Source organism: Manihot esculenta, chromosome 2 (assembly GCF_001659605.2).
Source record: "Manihot esculenta cultivar AM560-2 chromosome 2, M.esculenta_v8, whole genome shotgun sequence".
NCBI classification, from domain to species: Eukaryota; Viridiplantae; Streptophyta; class Magnoliopsida; order Malpighiales; family Euphorbiaceae; genus Manihot; species Manihot esculenta.
Genome location: NC_035162.2, coordinates 18747234 through 18762823, shown reverse-complemented (window position 1 = coordinate 18762823; position 15590 = coordinate 18747234). Strand labels below are relative to the sequence as shown.

Below are 15590 nucleotides of genomic sequence, written 5' to 3'. Positions count from 1 at the left end.
ACGTGGCCTGCACTACGCCCCCGGCACCATGGATTATGTATGTTATGTTATGTATAAGGGAAAGACCAGGTGTGGCCTGCACTACGCCCCTGGCATGATTGGAATTATGTAGAGGGCTAAGTGGTGACAAGTTCATCCTTGATATGATTAGTTGTGATGTGATGCATTCCATGATAGCATGTGTTTTAAATGCTTTATGATTCTACTCACTGGGCTCTAGTAGCTCACCCCTCTCCCAAATTCCCCAGGTTTGCAGGTACGGGTTAGACAGAGAAGTCAAGAAGAGTAATGAAGTCTTATGTATGTAATAGTTAGAATGTGGACATGACAGATTGTATAATGATGTATAGATATGTAATGTAACGATATTAAGGTTAGAAGTGTGCTTGACCATAGTATATTGTAATCCCCTTTTTATACATGATCTTAATGTTTATTGATGTCTATGTTTAGCCAACTCAACACTTGTTATGCCACCCATTGGGGGCATTGATGAGATCCCACAGAGGGGTCAAGTTTATGTTTATGATTATGTTCAGTGCATGCACAGGTTGAGTTTGGTGTATGATAGAATGTATGAAAGAAAAGTTTTAAATTTTTATGTATGATTGTTGATCATGTATGGGATTAAACAGGTTTACAGGTTACATGTCAGGCTTGCTATGGGTCCCGGCGGCCTTAAGCCGATCTGGATCCTAGCGCCGGTAGCGGTCCGATTTTCGGGTCGTTACAGTATTATCCACTAGCCCTTGGGAGAGTTGACATAAGTCCTGAGGAGCCCTATGAGGGCCGGGCACAGAGTTCATGTTCATGTATATGTTTATGTTTATGTGTAACAGAAGTCCTGAGGAGCTCCTTTGAGAGCCAGGCATAGAACCAAGGGAATTTTCGATCCGTCCGTCCGAAGGTGAATTACTTGTGATGTGATGCATTTCATGCTAGCATATGTATTTAAATATTTTTATATTTCTGCTCACTGGGCTCTAGTAGCTCATCCCTCTCCCTAACCCCATATTTCAGGGCCTCAGAGTAAAGACAAAGGAAAAAGCAAAGTGTAAAGTCAGGTGGTATAGTGTATAGTAGTGGACATGAGATTGTAAAGAGTTAATGTAAAGAAAAGTTATGTAATGTAAAGAGATAATGTAATGTGTACACAGATGTATAGTATTGTGCTTAGCCCTAGTGTATGTTTAATCCCTTTGTACATGAGTTATGAATGAAATGAAATGTTTTATGAGCTTGATGACCTAGAGAGGTTCTATGTCTATATGCATAGATCAAGCTAGCTTGATGACCTTATGTGGTTCTATGTTTATGTACATAGGTCAAGCTGAGAGTTAATGAAAAGTTCAAAATTTTTACAGAAATGTATGATCATGTATGGGATTGAACAGGTACATCGAGAGTATAGCAGGCTGGCTACGGGTTCCGGCGGCCTTAAGTCGACCTGAATCCTAGCGTCGGTAGCGGTCCGGTTTCCGGGTCGTTACACCACAAGACTTAAGGGAAGACGAATCCCACAAGGCTACAAGTTCAGAAAGTGAAGAAGAATCCCATAAGACGATAATTTTATTAAGGGAAAAGAATTTCAAAAGGTGATAAGTTCGTTAAGGGAAGAAAATCCCACAAGACGATAAATTTGTGAAGGGAAAAGAATCTCATAAGGTAACAAGTTCGTCAAGAAAAGAAGAATCCCATAAAGTGACAAATTTGTCAAGGGAAGAAGAATCCCATAGGGTGACAATTTCATCAAGGGAAAAGAATCCCACAAGGCGACAAGTTCATTAAGGTGACAAGTTCGTCAAAGGAAGAAGAATCCCATAGGCAACAAGTTCATCAAGGGAAAAGAATTCCATAAAGCGACAAGTTCTTCAAGGGAGGAAGAATCCCACAAGGCTAAGATACGCACAAGACGACAAGATCATTAAGGAAAAAGAATCCCACAAGGTGATAAGTTTGTCAAAAGGGAACCATAAAAAAGATCCCATAAGGCGATAAGTTCATGAACGGAAAACACCAAAGTGATACATCACCAAAATTTTACAACGCAATAAGTACATCAAAGGGAATCACTGAGGCATTTCGTTACCAGAATTCTACAAAGCGACAAATTCGTCAAAGTGAACCATTAAGGCGTTTCGTCACCAAAATCTCACAAGGTAATAAATTCATCAAAGGGAACCATTTAGTATCGAACATAAAGATTCGAAAACTAGAGGGGGACTACTGATGTAGATCAATATTAAAATATATTAAATCTGAATCTCAGTAATCCAAATCACGTCAAACTCCTAATAAAGTGGTAGAATTCTAATCAAAATAGGATATTATCTATATCAGAATATTATTCTTATCCGATAAGATTCTACATCCTATCTTATTTAGGATTCCTTATTCTATCTTATATAGGATTCCACATCCTATGCTAGATATAACCCTATCATCTCATACACTTCTAAGAATATCCAAACTCTATCTAATATGCTATATAAGGAGCTCACAACCTCCATAATTAGGTATATTACTCTCTCAATAGTCAATTTGATGATTTATTTAGTACCCATACTAACTTAAGCATGGGAGAAGTTACCAAGCCAACCCACTCGATATTCTCTCTTATTTTGGAGATCCATACCCAAAGTAATATGATGCGTACAACATCAGTAACGTGGTATGGAAGTTCAAAAGTAGTGTCCTATTACCTTTAAGTATTTAGTGTATGATACATTTAAAAAAGACAAATATACTCTCGCAACTCATCCAAGTAAACCTTTGATTTTTAAATTGTAATCGTATGGTCTTAGATAAATATGTTATAATTTTTGTATTTATACATGACTTCTATTGTCCATTTTGAGTTTCTTAATGTATATAATTTGCTTTAACTATTTATATGCATTTTTTTATAATTAATCACTTTAATAAATTGTGTTTAATAAATAAATTGATTAAAATATTAGAAAATAATAATAATAATTTTTTAGCAATTGATTTTAGTGGGAATCTTTTTTTGTCACAAAAGAAAATTATTGATGTAAAATTTTTTTACCATAAATGTCCAGCTTTTAGTAGAGAATATTTAAATTTCCACAAAGAAAACTATCAGTGTGGAGGCTTTTCACTATAAATGTTTAATTTTAGCGGATCATTTCGCTACTATTTGTTTTTTTAGTGGGAAAATGTGGGTCGCAAATATTTTATTTTTTAATACAAAAAATATTCACTATAAATACTTTCTAAAAAAAATTAAGCTTTTGGTGGAAAAATCTTTTTGCAATAGAAAATATAACTTTTACAGTGAAAATACACCACATTTTTAGTGGCGAATTTTAATTTCACCTCTAATGATGAAAATCTTTTCAACAAAAATCTTTTATTTTTTTCGGTGTATTGACATGAATAATAATTTTAATTTCTTATTAAGGAAATATCGTTGCCGTGTATGATGAATTTTATAAAAATTTTAACCCTATGTCTGGGTTGATAAAAACTAAGAGAGGAAAAAAAATAAAAGCAGAAAAATATGGGTAAAAAAATAGAGAAAAGAAATAATCTCTTCTTCGCTTTAGATAGAAAATAAAGAAAGATAAAAAGAAAAATTATACTATTTAAATTACAGTACTATTATTCTCATATATAATTTAAATTTAAATTTATAAAAATAAAAAATAAAATAGTAATTTAAGACATTTTTTTGTTTATTTTCATAAGTTTTAAGTTTTCAAATAAGGAAATATGCAATTATTTTCATTTTTCATTTTTTTTATTTTGTTTTCATTCAAAAAAAGAAATTAAATAAATAAAGGATTTTTTTTCTTCATTTTTGTCTCTTATTTTTTTCTCCAATTTCCCATTAAAATTTTCCAAACGTTGGATTTATTGTTGATTGACTTGCTAAGAATAATTTATTATTTTTTTGAAGAAATGCACTTTACTTTTTTTTTTCCTGCTTTTATTATGAAGCTAGAAAATTATTGTTGACTCGGCTTGCTAAGAAAAAGACTTCTCCATCAATTGATGTTAGCCATTGCTTTTAAGCTTTATACAAGAGATAGCATTGAAACTGATCTCAGAGGCGAGGCGTCTATCAATTCCAATATCATTCTCAAGATCTTTAATTTGAGCTCACAGCCCTTTGTATTTTCCCCTTTTGTCTGCCTCATTCTCTCAAGGTTAGCACTGAATCTACACTTTTATCTAATTTACTTTTTTTTTTTTTTTTCAGGTATAGTGTAGATTTATCTTTTTCTAGCTTATGAGTTCTTGCAATATCATTTTTCTATCAATATCTGTTCATTCTTTTGAGATTTGGATGTAGTTTAACAAGGTAGTTTGACAATATTATTTTCTATCAACATCTGTACTCATTTTTTCACTTCGCATACAACAACTGTACGACGGATGCAAGGATTATTTTCAGGCTTAGTTTAGTCATGCTAAATTTTTCCTAGATTCATTCAATAAAATTTTGCAAATAAAAAATAAAAGTGATGCAATAAAATACTCAAAGATTTTTAATTTGAGCTAACAACCCTTTGTGTTTCTAGCACTACATCTGCACTTAACACTTTTATCTATTATACTTATTTTTGTTTTCAAGGCATAATTGGCTTTCTGTTTTTCTAGCTTATCTACTCTTGCTAGTGCTATCTGTTCATTCTTTTGTGATCTGGATCCAGTTTAACAAGATAGTTTTAAGATTGGTTTCAGATCAGAAAGCTTCTGCTAGAATTCACACTTTTAATCTTTGATGGCTTCCATGGGGATCCAAATAGCTTCAGCTTCAGCTTCATTTTCTTCACCTTCTTCAACCCGACAATGGAAGTATGATGTGTTCCTAAGCTTTAGAGGTGAAGACACCCGCACAAGCTTCACAGATCATCTGTATGCTGCTTTAAATCAAAAGGGAATTGTTGCCTTTAGGGATGATCGAAGCCTTCAAAGAGGGAAAGAAATTGCTCCAGAACTTTTGAAAGCAATTGAAGACTCAAGGCTTTCAATTGTTGTTTTATCTAGAAATTATGCTTCATCAACCTGGTGCTTGGATGAACTTGTCAAGATTCTTGACTGCATGAACACTAAGGGACAAATCATTTTTCCAATATTCTATAATGTTGACCCTTCTGATGTACGGAAACAAAAAGGGTATTTTGAGAAAGCTTTTGCTAAGCATGATGAAGATTTTGGGCAAAATGCAGAAAAGGTTAATAAGTGGAGGACTACTCTGACAAAGGTTGCCAATCTATCTGGATGGGATTCACACAACAGGTACTATTGTATCCAAGAAAATGATGAAAGAGACCAGTCCATATTTAAAATAAGGAATGGGTTAATATAATGCTAAAAAAAAATCCAAACCTTCTCTGAAAGTTGCTATTATGATGACTCTTGTTAATTACTTCTCTTTTTTATAATGCTATGATCTTTATTTTGATGTTTTTACTGAATTTTTCATTCATGGCATTTCATTTTCGTCATGATCAAGTTTTCTTTAATCCTCTGACATGTATTGCCTCGATTTTGCAGGCATGAAACGGAGTTGATCCAAGACATTGTTGAAGCTATACTTGCTAGATTGAATCATGCTGTCTCAGCCCCAAGTGAGAAACTTATTGGAATAGATGATCATCTTGAGAAAATGAATTCATGCTTAGCTATGAGGTTTGACGATGTTCGCATTGTAGGCATCCATGGTATGGGTGGGATTGGAAAGACTACTCTTGCTAGAGAAATTTTTGATAGGATATCTAATCAATTTGAATCTAGCAGCTTTGTTGCCAATGTTAGGGAGGTTTCTGAGAAAAGTGGTCTATGTGCTCTTCAACATCAGCTTCTTTCTGAAATCTTGAACGAAGAGAATATAAAAATATGGGATGTTTGCAAAGGAAGCAATATGATAAGGAATAGAATTTGTCGCAAAAGGGTTCTTGTTGTACTTGATGATGTAGATAAAAGAGACCAATTAGAACATTTAGCTGGAAATCATGATTGGTTTGGCTTAGGAAGTAGAATCATAATCACTACCAGAGATGTACATTTGCTTGATCAGCATAATGTAGATGAAGTGTATAAGATGGAGAAACTAGATCACTGCTATGCTTTAAAACTATTTAGTTTGAAAGCATTTAAGAGTGACAATCCTATGGAAGGTTTCATAGACCTGTCCGAAGAAATTGTGAGATATGCTCAAGGACTTCCATTGGCTCTTAAAGTTCTTGGAAGCTTTTTTTATGGTAAAAGCTTAGATGAATGGACTAGTGCACTGGGAAGAATAAAAGAAGATTCTGAAAAGGAAATTTTTGATAGACTTGAAATAAGTTTTCATGGACTAAAACCAACAGAAAAGAAGATATTTCTAGATATCGCATGTGTTTTCAAAGGGTTGGATAAAGATTATGTAATGAGTTTGCTTGATAGTTTTGGTTTTCATGCAGCTATTGGAATTCGAGTTCTCATTGATAAATCTCTATTAACTATTATTGGGAAGAATACATTGTGGATGCATGATTTGTTGCAAGAAATGGGTCAAAAGATTGTTTGGAAAGAATCACCTGATGAGCCTGGAAAGCGCAGCAGGTTATCGTTTGATAAGGATGTCTATCATGTCTTAACTGAAAATTCAGTAAGTAGACCTTTTATGATGTATTTGACGAGTCTGATACTCCGACTCTTCATTTTGCCATGTGTCCGATACATACTCGTGCATTCGGACACTTGAGTGATATATTCATGGATAGTTAATAAAATATTATTTTTCTCTCAAAATGAAAATAATGTATTTAGACAAAAATAGTTATTTAGTTATATTTTGGATGATATTTTTGATATTATTTAATCTTCTATCCATACTATAATTATTACTATATAACTTTATAATTTTTTTTAATCTAGTTTATTTTATACTACATAACGTATTCAAACACTATATATTTTGACTTAGATCCATATTCCGGTATTTTTTATTTTGAAAGTTGACGAGTCAGATATAGAGATATACACTCATTTCTAACACCTCAAGTAACATAGTTTGATCACATGATTAAACCAAGGAATATATTTATGTGTTAACTCATCCTTAGCTTTTGTTTGTCAGGGAACAGAAGCAGTTGAAATGATGAGTGCCAACTTTTTGGGACGAAAAAATATAAACTTGAGTGCCAAAGCCTTGTCAAATATGCGCAAGCTAAGACTCCTCAAAATCGAGAATGTGCAACTTTCCCAAGGCTTAGAATTCCTTTCTAATGAGATAAGACTTCTTGAATGGCATGGTTACCCCTTGAAATCTTTACCGTCATGCTTCAAACCAGAAAAACTTGTTGAACTGCGAATGCCTTGTAGCTGCATCAAACAACTGTGGAGTGGAATCATAGTAAGATAATCTAGTACTTATGCTTGTTTTTACTTTCTTTCTTCAGTGAGTGATGAAAAATTGCTAATATTTTTCTTTGAATACAGTGAAAGTCTTAACTTTTTTCCTTCTTATGTTTTCAACAGACTTTAGATGGGTTAAAATATATCAATCTCCGCAATTCACAAGCCTTACGAAGAACCCCTGATTTCACTAGAGCACCGCACCTTGAGAAACTAGTTCTTGAAGGTTGTACAAGCTTAATAGAAGTTCACCCATCAATATTTCTTCTCAAATGGCTTATGATCTTAAATATGAAAGATTGCATAGGTCTTCAGACACTTCCAATCAGCATTGAAATGCCATCTTTACAAGTTCTTATTCTCTCTGGCTGCTTTAAATTGAAGAAGTTTCCTGAAATTAAAGGAAATATGGAACACTTATTGGAGCTGCATTTAGAGGGGACTGCTATTGTAGAACTGCCATTGTCAATTGAACATCTGAGTGGCCTTGTCCTGTTGAATCTGAGAAATTGCAAAAGACTTATCAGTCTTCCAAGCAATATTTTTCATTACATTTCTCTCAAAACTCTCATTCTTTCCGGCTGCTCAAAATTTGATAAATTTCCTGGGAAGTTGGGAAATGAAGAATGCTTGGAGGAACTTGATATTAGTGGGACTGCCGTGAGGCAATTGCCATCTTCCATTGTACTGTTAAAAAACCTCAGGAGATTAACTTGGCAGGGATGTGAAGTCCAACCATCGGAACCATGGAGTTCTCTTCTTAACTACTTCTCAAGTTGGCAATCCCTGACATCTCTAAATCTAAGCAATTGCAATTTTCCAGTAGTAGTAGTTCCAAGTGATATTGGTTGCTTATCGTCATTAAAGGTCTTGGATTTAAGTTTTAATAAGTTTGCTAGTCTACCTGCTAGCATCAGTCAACTTTCAAGTCTCACAGTCCTAAGATTGGTTGATTGCAAATGGCTTCAATCACTGCCAGAACTCCCAGCAAATGTAAAACGTGTGTTTGCAGGTGGTTGTATTGCACTGGAAAATATCCCAAATCCTCTAAAGCCTTGCACTCCGCGGGACTTACAATTAAATCTTTTCAATTGCCATAGATTGGTTGATCATCATAATTTGAGCAGATGGGCATGCAAATTGCTGAAAACACATCTGAAGGTATCTCTCTCTCCTTGTGTGTGCACACACATATAAACACATTTAAGCTTCCATTTATCTCAGCATTGAAACAATAAAAAAATTTCATCAATAAAAAAATATTTTTATGGTTAAAAAAATTAAGCGATTTTGTTTATTTTAAAATTCTTATTAAAATCTTTATATATAAATTTATTAATATATTTTTTTAAATTAAAATTAAACAATAAAAAATAAGTTATTTTGCCAAAATGTAAAAAATTATTTCCACATAAAATATTTTTCGACTAAAATATTTTTCAAATATAATTTATTTTCTACAAACAAAGAGGGACTAAGTATCTTAGCATTTATGGTGCAGGGACTTTCTAGTGAAGCATCCTTCAGGTTTGAGGTTTGTATTCCTGGAAGTGAAATTCCAGAATGGTTCAAAAATCAGAACATGGGATCTTCAGTAAGTTTAGATTTACCCCCACATCGGAATAATGATAATTTGATGGGAATTGCTATTTGTGCTAATTTTATACTTCGACCTTCAGCTTCTTCCAATTATGGCTATAAGAAGAAAACAAGGTTAGGCTATTTTATTCTAGGTTGTGGCATTAAGAATGATCAAGGTAAGGATGCTTTAATAGATCCTTCATTGTATTCAGCAACCTTAGAAGAAAACTCTGCCCAAATTGGGTTAGATCATCTTTGGCTAGTGGGTGCAAGGTCGAGTAAGACTGCTTCATTGGATGGCCATGACCCCAATGGCAGATCACTTTCATTTTGGGCCCTAACAGCATTTTCTAATTTAGAAGTGGAATATAGGAAGTGTGGATTCCGCTATGCATACTCACAAGACTTGGAAGAGTAGCACCAAACAATTATTAGAAAGCCTTGAAGTGAATAGAGCACCAAACAATCATTAGAAATCCTTGACGTGAATAGGTTTGTTATGTGGCTTGAATTTTAAATATATTTTTTTAATAAATCGATTCAAAAGTTTTGCGATTAGAATTGAAGAAAAAATAGAACTGAAGAGATTGTATCGCACTTTGTTGTTGTAATTTTATCTCTCCTTTATTTATGGATGTAGACCTTTCAATCGGATCAAATTAAATTTTTTATATCTATTCTCTTTTCACTTTTTTTATTATTTTCTCTTTTTTTAATTATTCTGATTAATAAGTCGGTATCTAGTAATATGCATTTGTTTCAACAGAAAATTTGGACGTAGTTCCTAATAATTTTGATACGTTAAAAAATGAAGGAACCACAACCTAAATGACTCAAAAGATTTTAATTTATGTATTTATTTTTGAGGGATGTGTCATTGGAGAGTGATGAGTCATTGATAAATCTTTATAAAAAAAGTTTAAATAAGTACCTTAACTTTTCATCAAAATTCAAAAAAGTCTCTTTCATATTTTGCTAAATAAGGTCCTTCAATTTATATTTAGAGGATGTTTGGTTTAGATGGTTAATAGCTAATAGGTATCCAAATAGTTAAATTAAAGTGTTTGATAAAAATTTAAAAAAATAATTGATAGTTGATAGGCAATCAATATGATGTCTTTTAGCTGTATTTTGGATAAATTTTACAATTAGAATTATTTCTCATCAGTAGCTATTTTGACTTTATTTTTTATTATGATTATACTATTATACTATTATAGTAAAATTCATTAGTTATAACTTTTTACATCAATAAATTATTTAAAATTACAAGACATAATAATAAATTAAATATATTATAAATAATAATTGGTCAATTAATTTAAAAAGTCCAATATTTGCGCATATTTATATTTTAATCCAAATCTTTTAATTTTTAATTCGTCCAATCTTTACATTTTAGTGTAATTTTAGCCAATTTATAAATTTTTAAATTTAATAGTCTATGTGACAATTTGATAATCTAACTAGTATGACATGTGTATTATGACTATTATTTTTTATATAAACTAATGACTAAATGACTGAAAAAAATCCAACGTGTATATTATTTTACATATTAATTCAAACTTTTAAAATTTAAATTAATTGGTTCAACATTTGCATTTGAGTGTAATTTTAGTCAATTTTTAAAAATTAAAATGTAACCGTTTAGATACAATGTCAAATGTAATATTTTATTATTTTTTAAATACAAACTAATTTCATATATAAAAATAATATTAATTTATACTTAATGTTACATAACAACAGCCCAAAATAAATCGTAATCTGTCACTGCGAGATAGGTCCACGTGATAAGGATCCAGTAAGTAGGAGACATGGTCCAGTCTAAGGCAAGGGAAACCCAAATACCTTAATACCTTATTCATCAGCAAGACTCGCTCTCCCTTGGACAGGGCGAGTCTCGACACGGAATTACCATTCCCAAGCATAGTCCAGCTTATCTCCATTACGCCTATAATCGTGAGATTACCAATCTATCAGTGGACGATATTCCTTATTTAGCACTAGTTTGACGATATTCCCAAGTCAGTTTTAGTGCTTTTAAGTCACTTTTTATTAAATCTTTTTTTCTTTTTGTTTTTTTGTGAAATATAATAAAAAAAATAAAATTGAATAGAAAAATACTCAATTCAATGCTAAAAATAGTATAAAAATGTGTTGAAATTATATTCAATCAGTATTTCTTGTGAGGCACAAGGCCTCTTCTCTTGTTGGATCTACAGTCATCACCTTGCCACTAGACCAATCCACAACCCCTTATTCCTAAAAAAAATAAATCTCAAAACAATAAATGTCAAACATATATATATAATTATATGTCTTTTTTTCCTCATTTTATGCACAATTTATTTCAAAACATATATATACTTTTAGAAAATATCTTCCACATTTCTAACATTTACAGCACAAAAAAAACTGTTACTGAAATATAGTTTATCGCCGAAAATTAAGCTATTTTTAAATTCTATTTATTTGCGGAAAATGACTCATTTTTAGAATATATTTTTTATAAAAATACTTTTTAAGAAAATAATTTATTTTCAGTGTTTGATCATAATGTTAAAAAAAATTAAAAATAATAATAATATATTTATGTATACAATTATTAATAGGACTCTCAATCCGTAAAATAACTTTTTCTTTTAAAAAAAAATTATTTAACTTAAAAATAGTTTAATTTCCCTTGAACAAAGAAATTAATTTTTCTGAATGTTTAAAATATTAGAAAAATATATAAAATATTTTTCTAAAAAATTTTCAGTAAAACAAATAGATCATTAAGGAAAATAACTTTTTTTGTAAGAGAAAGTCATTTTATTTAATTTTGAAATTGTTATTACCATCATTATATTTTCTATGCACTGATATTTATTGATAATTATTATATTTAATATTATAATCAAATAATAAAAAATAAATTATTTCCTTAAAAATATTTTTTAAGAAAATTATTAATAGATAAATTATTTTTCATAAAATAAACTATAACAAAAAAAAATAAAACTACGACATTAATCAAGAGATATTTTTTTTATGAGGATCCTCAATCATATTACATAACAAAACTAATAAATATACGAAGGATAAATCACAATATTCATCCATAACAATTATTGCAAGTTCAACTAAAACTATTACATAAATTATAACATAAATACATTTTTAATTTTGATATCCTCTTTTAGACTCTCCTCTATCTCATTATAGCTCTACACTTAGGGTTTAAAGAACGAGATAAGCTACACATTTATAGCTCAATGAATAGGACAATATATTTTAATGATATTTTATTTTGTATGCAAAAATTAATGTTGGCATAATACAAACGAGCTATATAAAGGTAAACTTGTCACTAGTAATCTTTTCAATCTATTGTGCTCAACCTTCACGGAACTTCTTAGATCTTTCGCTTGAACATAACATAGCATAACATAATCCATGGAGTTAGGAATATAGTTATAGTCCTCTCCTGGTCTTTATCTTAACTTAGAACTAAGAATGTAATTAAAGACTTAATTTGGTCTCAACATATATAATATATGATAGGCTAGTAGATTATCCAACATTTACTAGTTATTAACAAAGAGTATATGCAAGAATGTAACGAACTTATGATTTAGAGGCATACAATCTAATTTTAATTTTAGCTTACAAAAATTTAAATAAGAGAATTTAACTTTGATTTTAGCTTACAAAAATTTCTTCACTTATAGGAAACATGTAAAAATAATAAATTAAAAGACTATATGAAAGATTAAAATTGGATTTTAGTTGTCTTTTACTTAGCAAAGTCTTTAAAACAAATTTAAAGTTTAACTTTTGGCGACACCTCTAGTTGTTGAAAGTCACTTGGATAGAGTTGAAACTTAAGTTTGGACTGCCTAAGTGGCTGTCAAGGATAAAAGAGTTTTGACAGCTGAAACCTGTCTTTAGCTGCTGAACCTAAATCTAATACAAAACTTTATTGCATAGAAATTTTTCAAAACCAAAGCAACTTTTAAGCAATCCAAAATAACCTATAACTCAGTAAACATAAAGATACTACAGTAACTCAAATCAAACCCCAAAAATCAAATGCATTTGGAATTAAAACCAAAAATAACTTTAAGCCAGTTCCATCAACTTTAAAGCTTAAAGTTAACTAGAAAATTACAAAGAAATCTTGTCCATATATCATTTGGGTTTAAAGTCATTCTGAAAATCTTGCAAGTAAACTCTTAATTCCAGTAACATTGACTTCCCTGCATATACACACCAACATAAAATCAAATACCTAGTATGATTGGACTTGCCACTTAAAGAAGAATCAATCACGGAGAAAATTAAGGAGACCTCAAGCTTGGATACTCTTTAAAGCTCAAAGCTCAAAATGATCTTTAAAGAAAAACAATTTAAAACACTTAAGGACAATCCCTTTTGCTCAAGGAATATTAAAACAAAAATCTCATAATGTATACCTTGGTTTAGCATAGAGAAAAATGGCTCTCCATTTCCTAATTTAAAACCTTATATACTAATATATTTTAAAGTTTATACAACAATATCGTAGCAGCAATTATAAAATTGTTATCTTAATACTACTAAATTAATAGAGTGGCAAAGAAAATTTAATTTTTTACTATCTATAATCATATATTTTAATAAAAAATTTATTTTATATATAGTAAAATTATAATTTTAGCTACACTTTCCTATATTATAACAGCGAAAACAGATAACAAATTTCAAATTATTATTGTTGATTTACCACCACAGTTTAAATATATAATATAATAATTTCTTGTTGCAGCTTTAGATTGATTTTTATAGTAATATATTGTAGCTATTAAAATGCTGTGTGGTGGTCGAATCTCACGTTTAGCTTTGAAAGGCCTAATATATGAAATTTTAAAAATCACGATCTTGCATTTTAAAATTGATGATTAAAAATATAGTAACAATTTCTTTCATCTTCTAAAAATAAAAAGGGACTCCACTGTCCAATATTTCACGTAATTTTCAAACACACATACCTTATTTAAAAATTATCAAGCTAATCAAATCATCCATCCATACGGATTGAACTTTAGAAAGTTATCCATCATGCAAATTTAATCATATTAAATGAATATAAAGTTAACCATTAATTTATATTATATTTATTATTGATTTTCTATGCTAAAATTAAAAATCCAACAATTTAATATTTTAATTTTGATGTCAATAAAAAATAATTCATGAATAAAATAATTTTATTTAGACCTCTAATTATATTAAAAAATTAATTTTAACAGTAATTTTAAAATTATTTTAATTATTAATTTTTCAAAATTAATTTTATAAAATAAAACTATTTTATTTAAGTCTCTAATCATATTAGAAACTACATTAAAATTAATTTTTAATTAATGTTAAAATATTTTAATGGCTCAAATCGATAAAAAAAATTATTTTTAAATTAAATAGCTTTTTAATTTATAGACTGAATTTTTTATTAAAAAATTTTAGCCCAAACAAGACCAACATGAAAAACTTTAAAAAATTGCAGGACCAAATCATAATTTGGCTTCAATCTTCTTCCTAGAGAAAAGCCCTAGCCGCTGCCTATGGTTTCTACACAGCCAACCGCCAGCACAAGTCGCTGGCAGCAACAGAACTCTTGTGCTTCATCGGCTTCAGCACTTCGACGCCGGCGGGCATGGATTCAGCGATATCGCGAAGAGAGTCGAGATCTTCACGAAATCGCACCGCGACCCCTCCTGCGATATCGAGGATTCTCGGTCGCTGCGTTAGCCACCCGTGCAGCAGCAACCAGCCGCCACCGGCGAGAAGGAGACGACCACGGGCAAACGTGTCGCTTGTCCTCCCATCGCCATGGCTGCACCTGGGTCGCGCTCCTGTTGGTTGCGATTTGCATATCCAAAATTCTTCTTTTCCTCTCTTATTTTTTATTTTTTTTATTTTAATAATATTAAAATTATATTTAATCAAGGAGAAAGAACAATTTTATTCCATATTAAATAAAATTTTATAACGTTAAATCTATGAAAAGATTTTAGAACAAACACCTAAAATTATTAGCACACAAAATTTAATATAATTAATTTAATAATAAATATAATTATTTATTTTTAAATGAATTGTGATATTGCAGCTAGTTTTAATTGAATTAAACATAATAAAAAAAATAAAAAAATTTTATCAAATCACATTTAAATGAATAAAGCGATAAAAGTAAAAAAAAAATATTTTTTTTTATTTTTTAATAGAATAGGAAATTATTTATTTTGATTGGTAATTGTAAATTACAAATTGTTCTAGTGTACCGTTTCTGATCATATTCGTACAAAATAGCAATTAAAAAGTTTAACAATTTTAAGAGTTTAAAAAGAAAGGATTTTGATTCTAATTAGAGACTCTTTCATATTAAAACTATTTTAGTAGAATAATATTTATTTATTTATTTATTTAAATAATTAAATAAATAAATTATAATTATAATTTAAAATTTTAATAAATAAATCATATAAATTTTAATTAAATATTTATTTAATTAATTAGATCAAAATCGTAATTTATTATAATTTTATCTTAATTTTATAAAATAAGTATTTACTGATTAGAACTTCATGATCTAAAAAACTTTTCTGATT

At 30.1% G+C, this 15590-nt stretch overlaps 1 protein-coding gene across 3 annotated transcripts; it reads left to right on the top strand.

Annotated features, from left to right (window-relative positions):
- The first annotated feature begins 3981 nt into the window (after positions 1–3981).
- Positions 3982–9629, top strand: LOC110608994 (disease resistance protein RUN1). 3 transcript variants are annotated; one of them, XM_021748290.2, is made up of 6 exons: positions 3982–4172; positions 4711–5268; positions 5527–6622; positions 7094–7369; positions 7495–8532; positions 8873–9629. In XM_021748290.2, the coding sequence occupies exons 2-6, from the start codon at positions 4751–4753 to the stop codon at positions 9368–9370; spliced, it is 3426 nt and encodes a 1141-aa protein (XP_021603982.1). In that variant the 5' UTR covers positions 3982–4172; positions 4711–4750; the 3' UTR covers positions 9371–9629. The 3 variants fall into 3 exon arrangements, with proteins under 3 accessions (XP_021603982.1, XP_021603983.1, XP_043810318.1); XM_021748291.2 differs by having other exon boundaries at positions 4700–5268; XM_043954383.1 differs by having other exon boundaries at positions 3982–4217; positions 4676–5268.
- The last annotated feature ends 5961 nt before the right edge of the window (positions 9630–15590 follow it).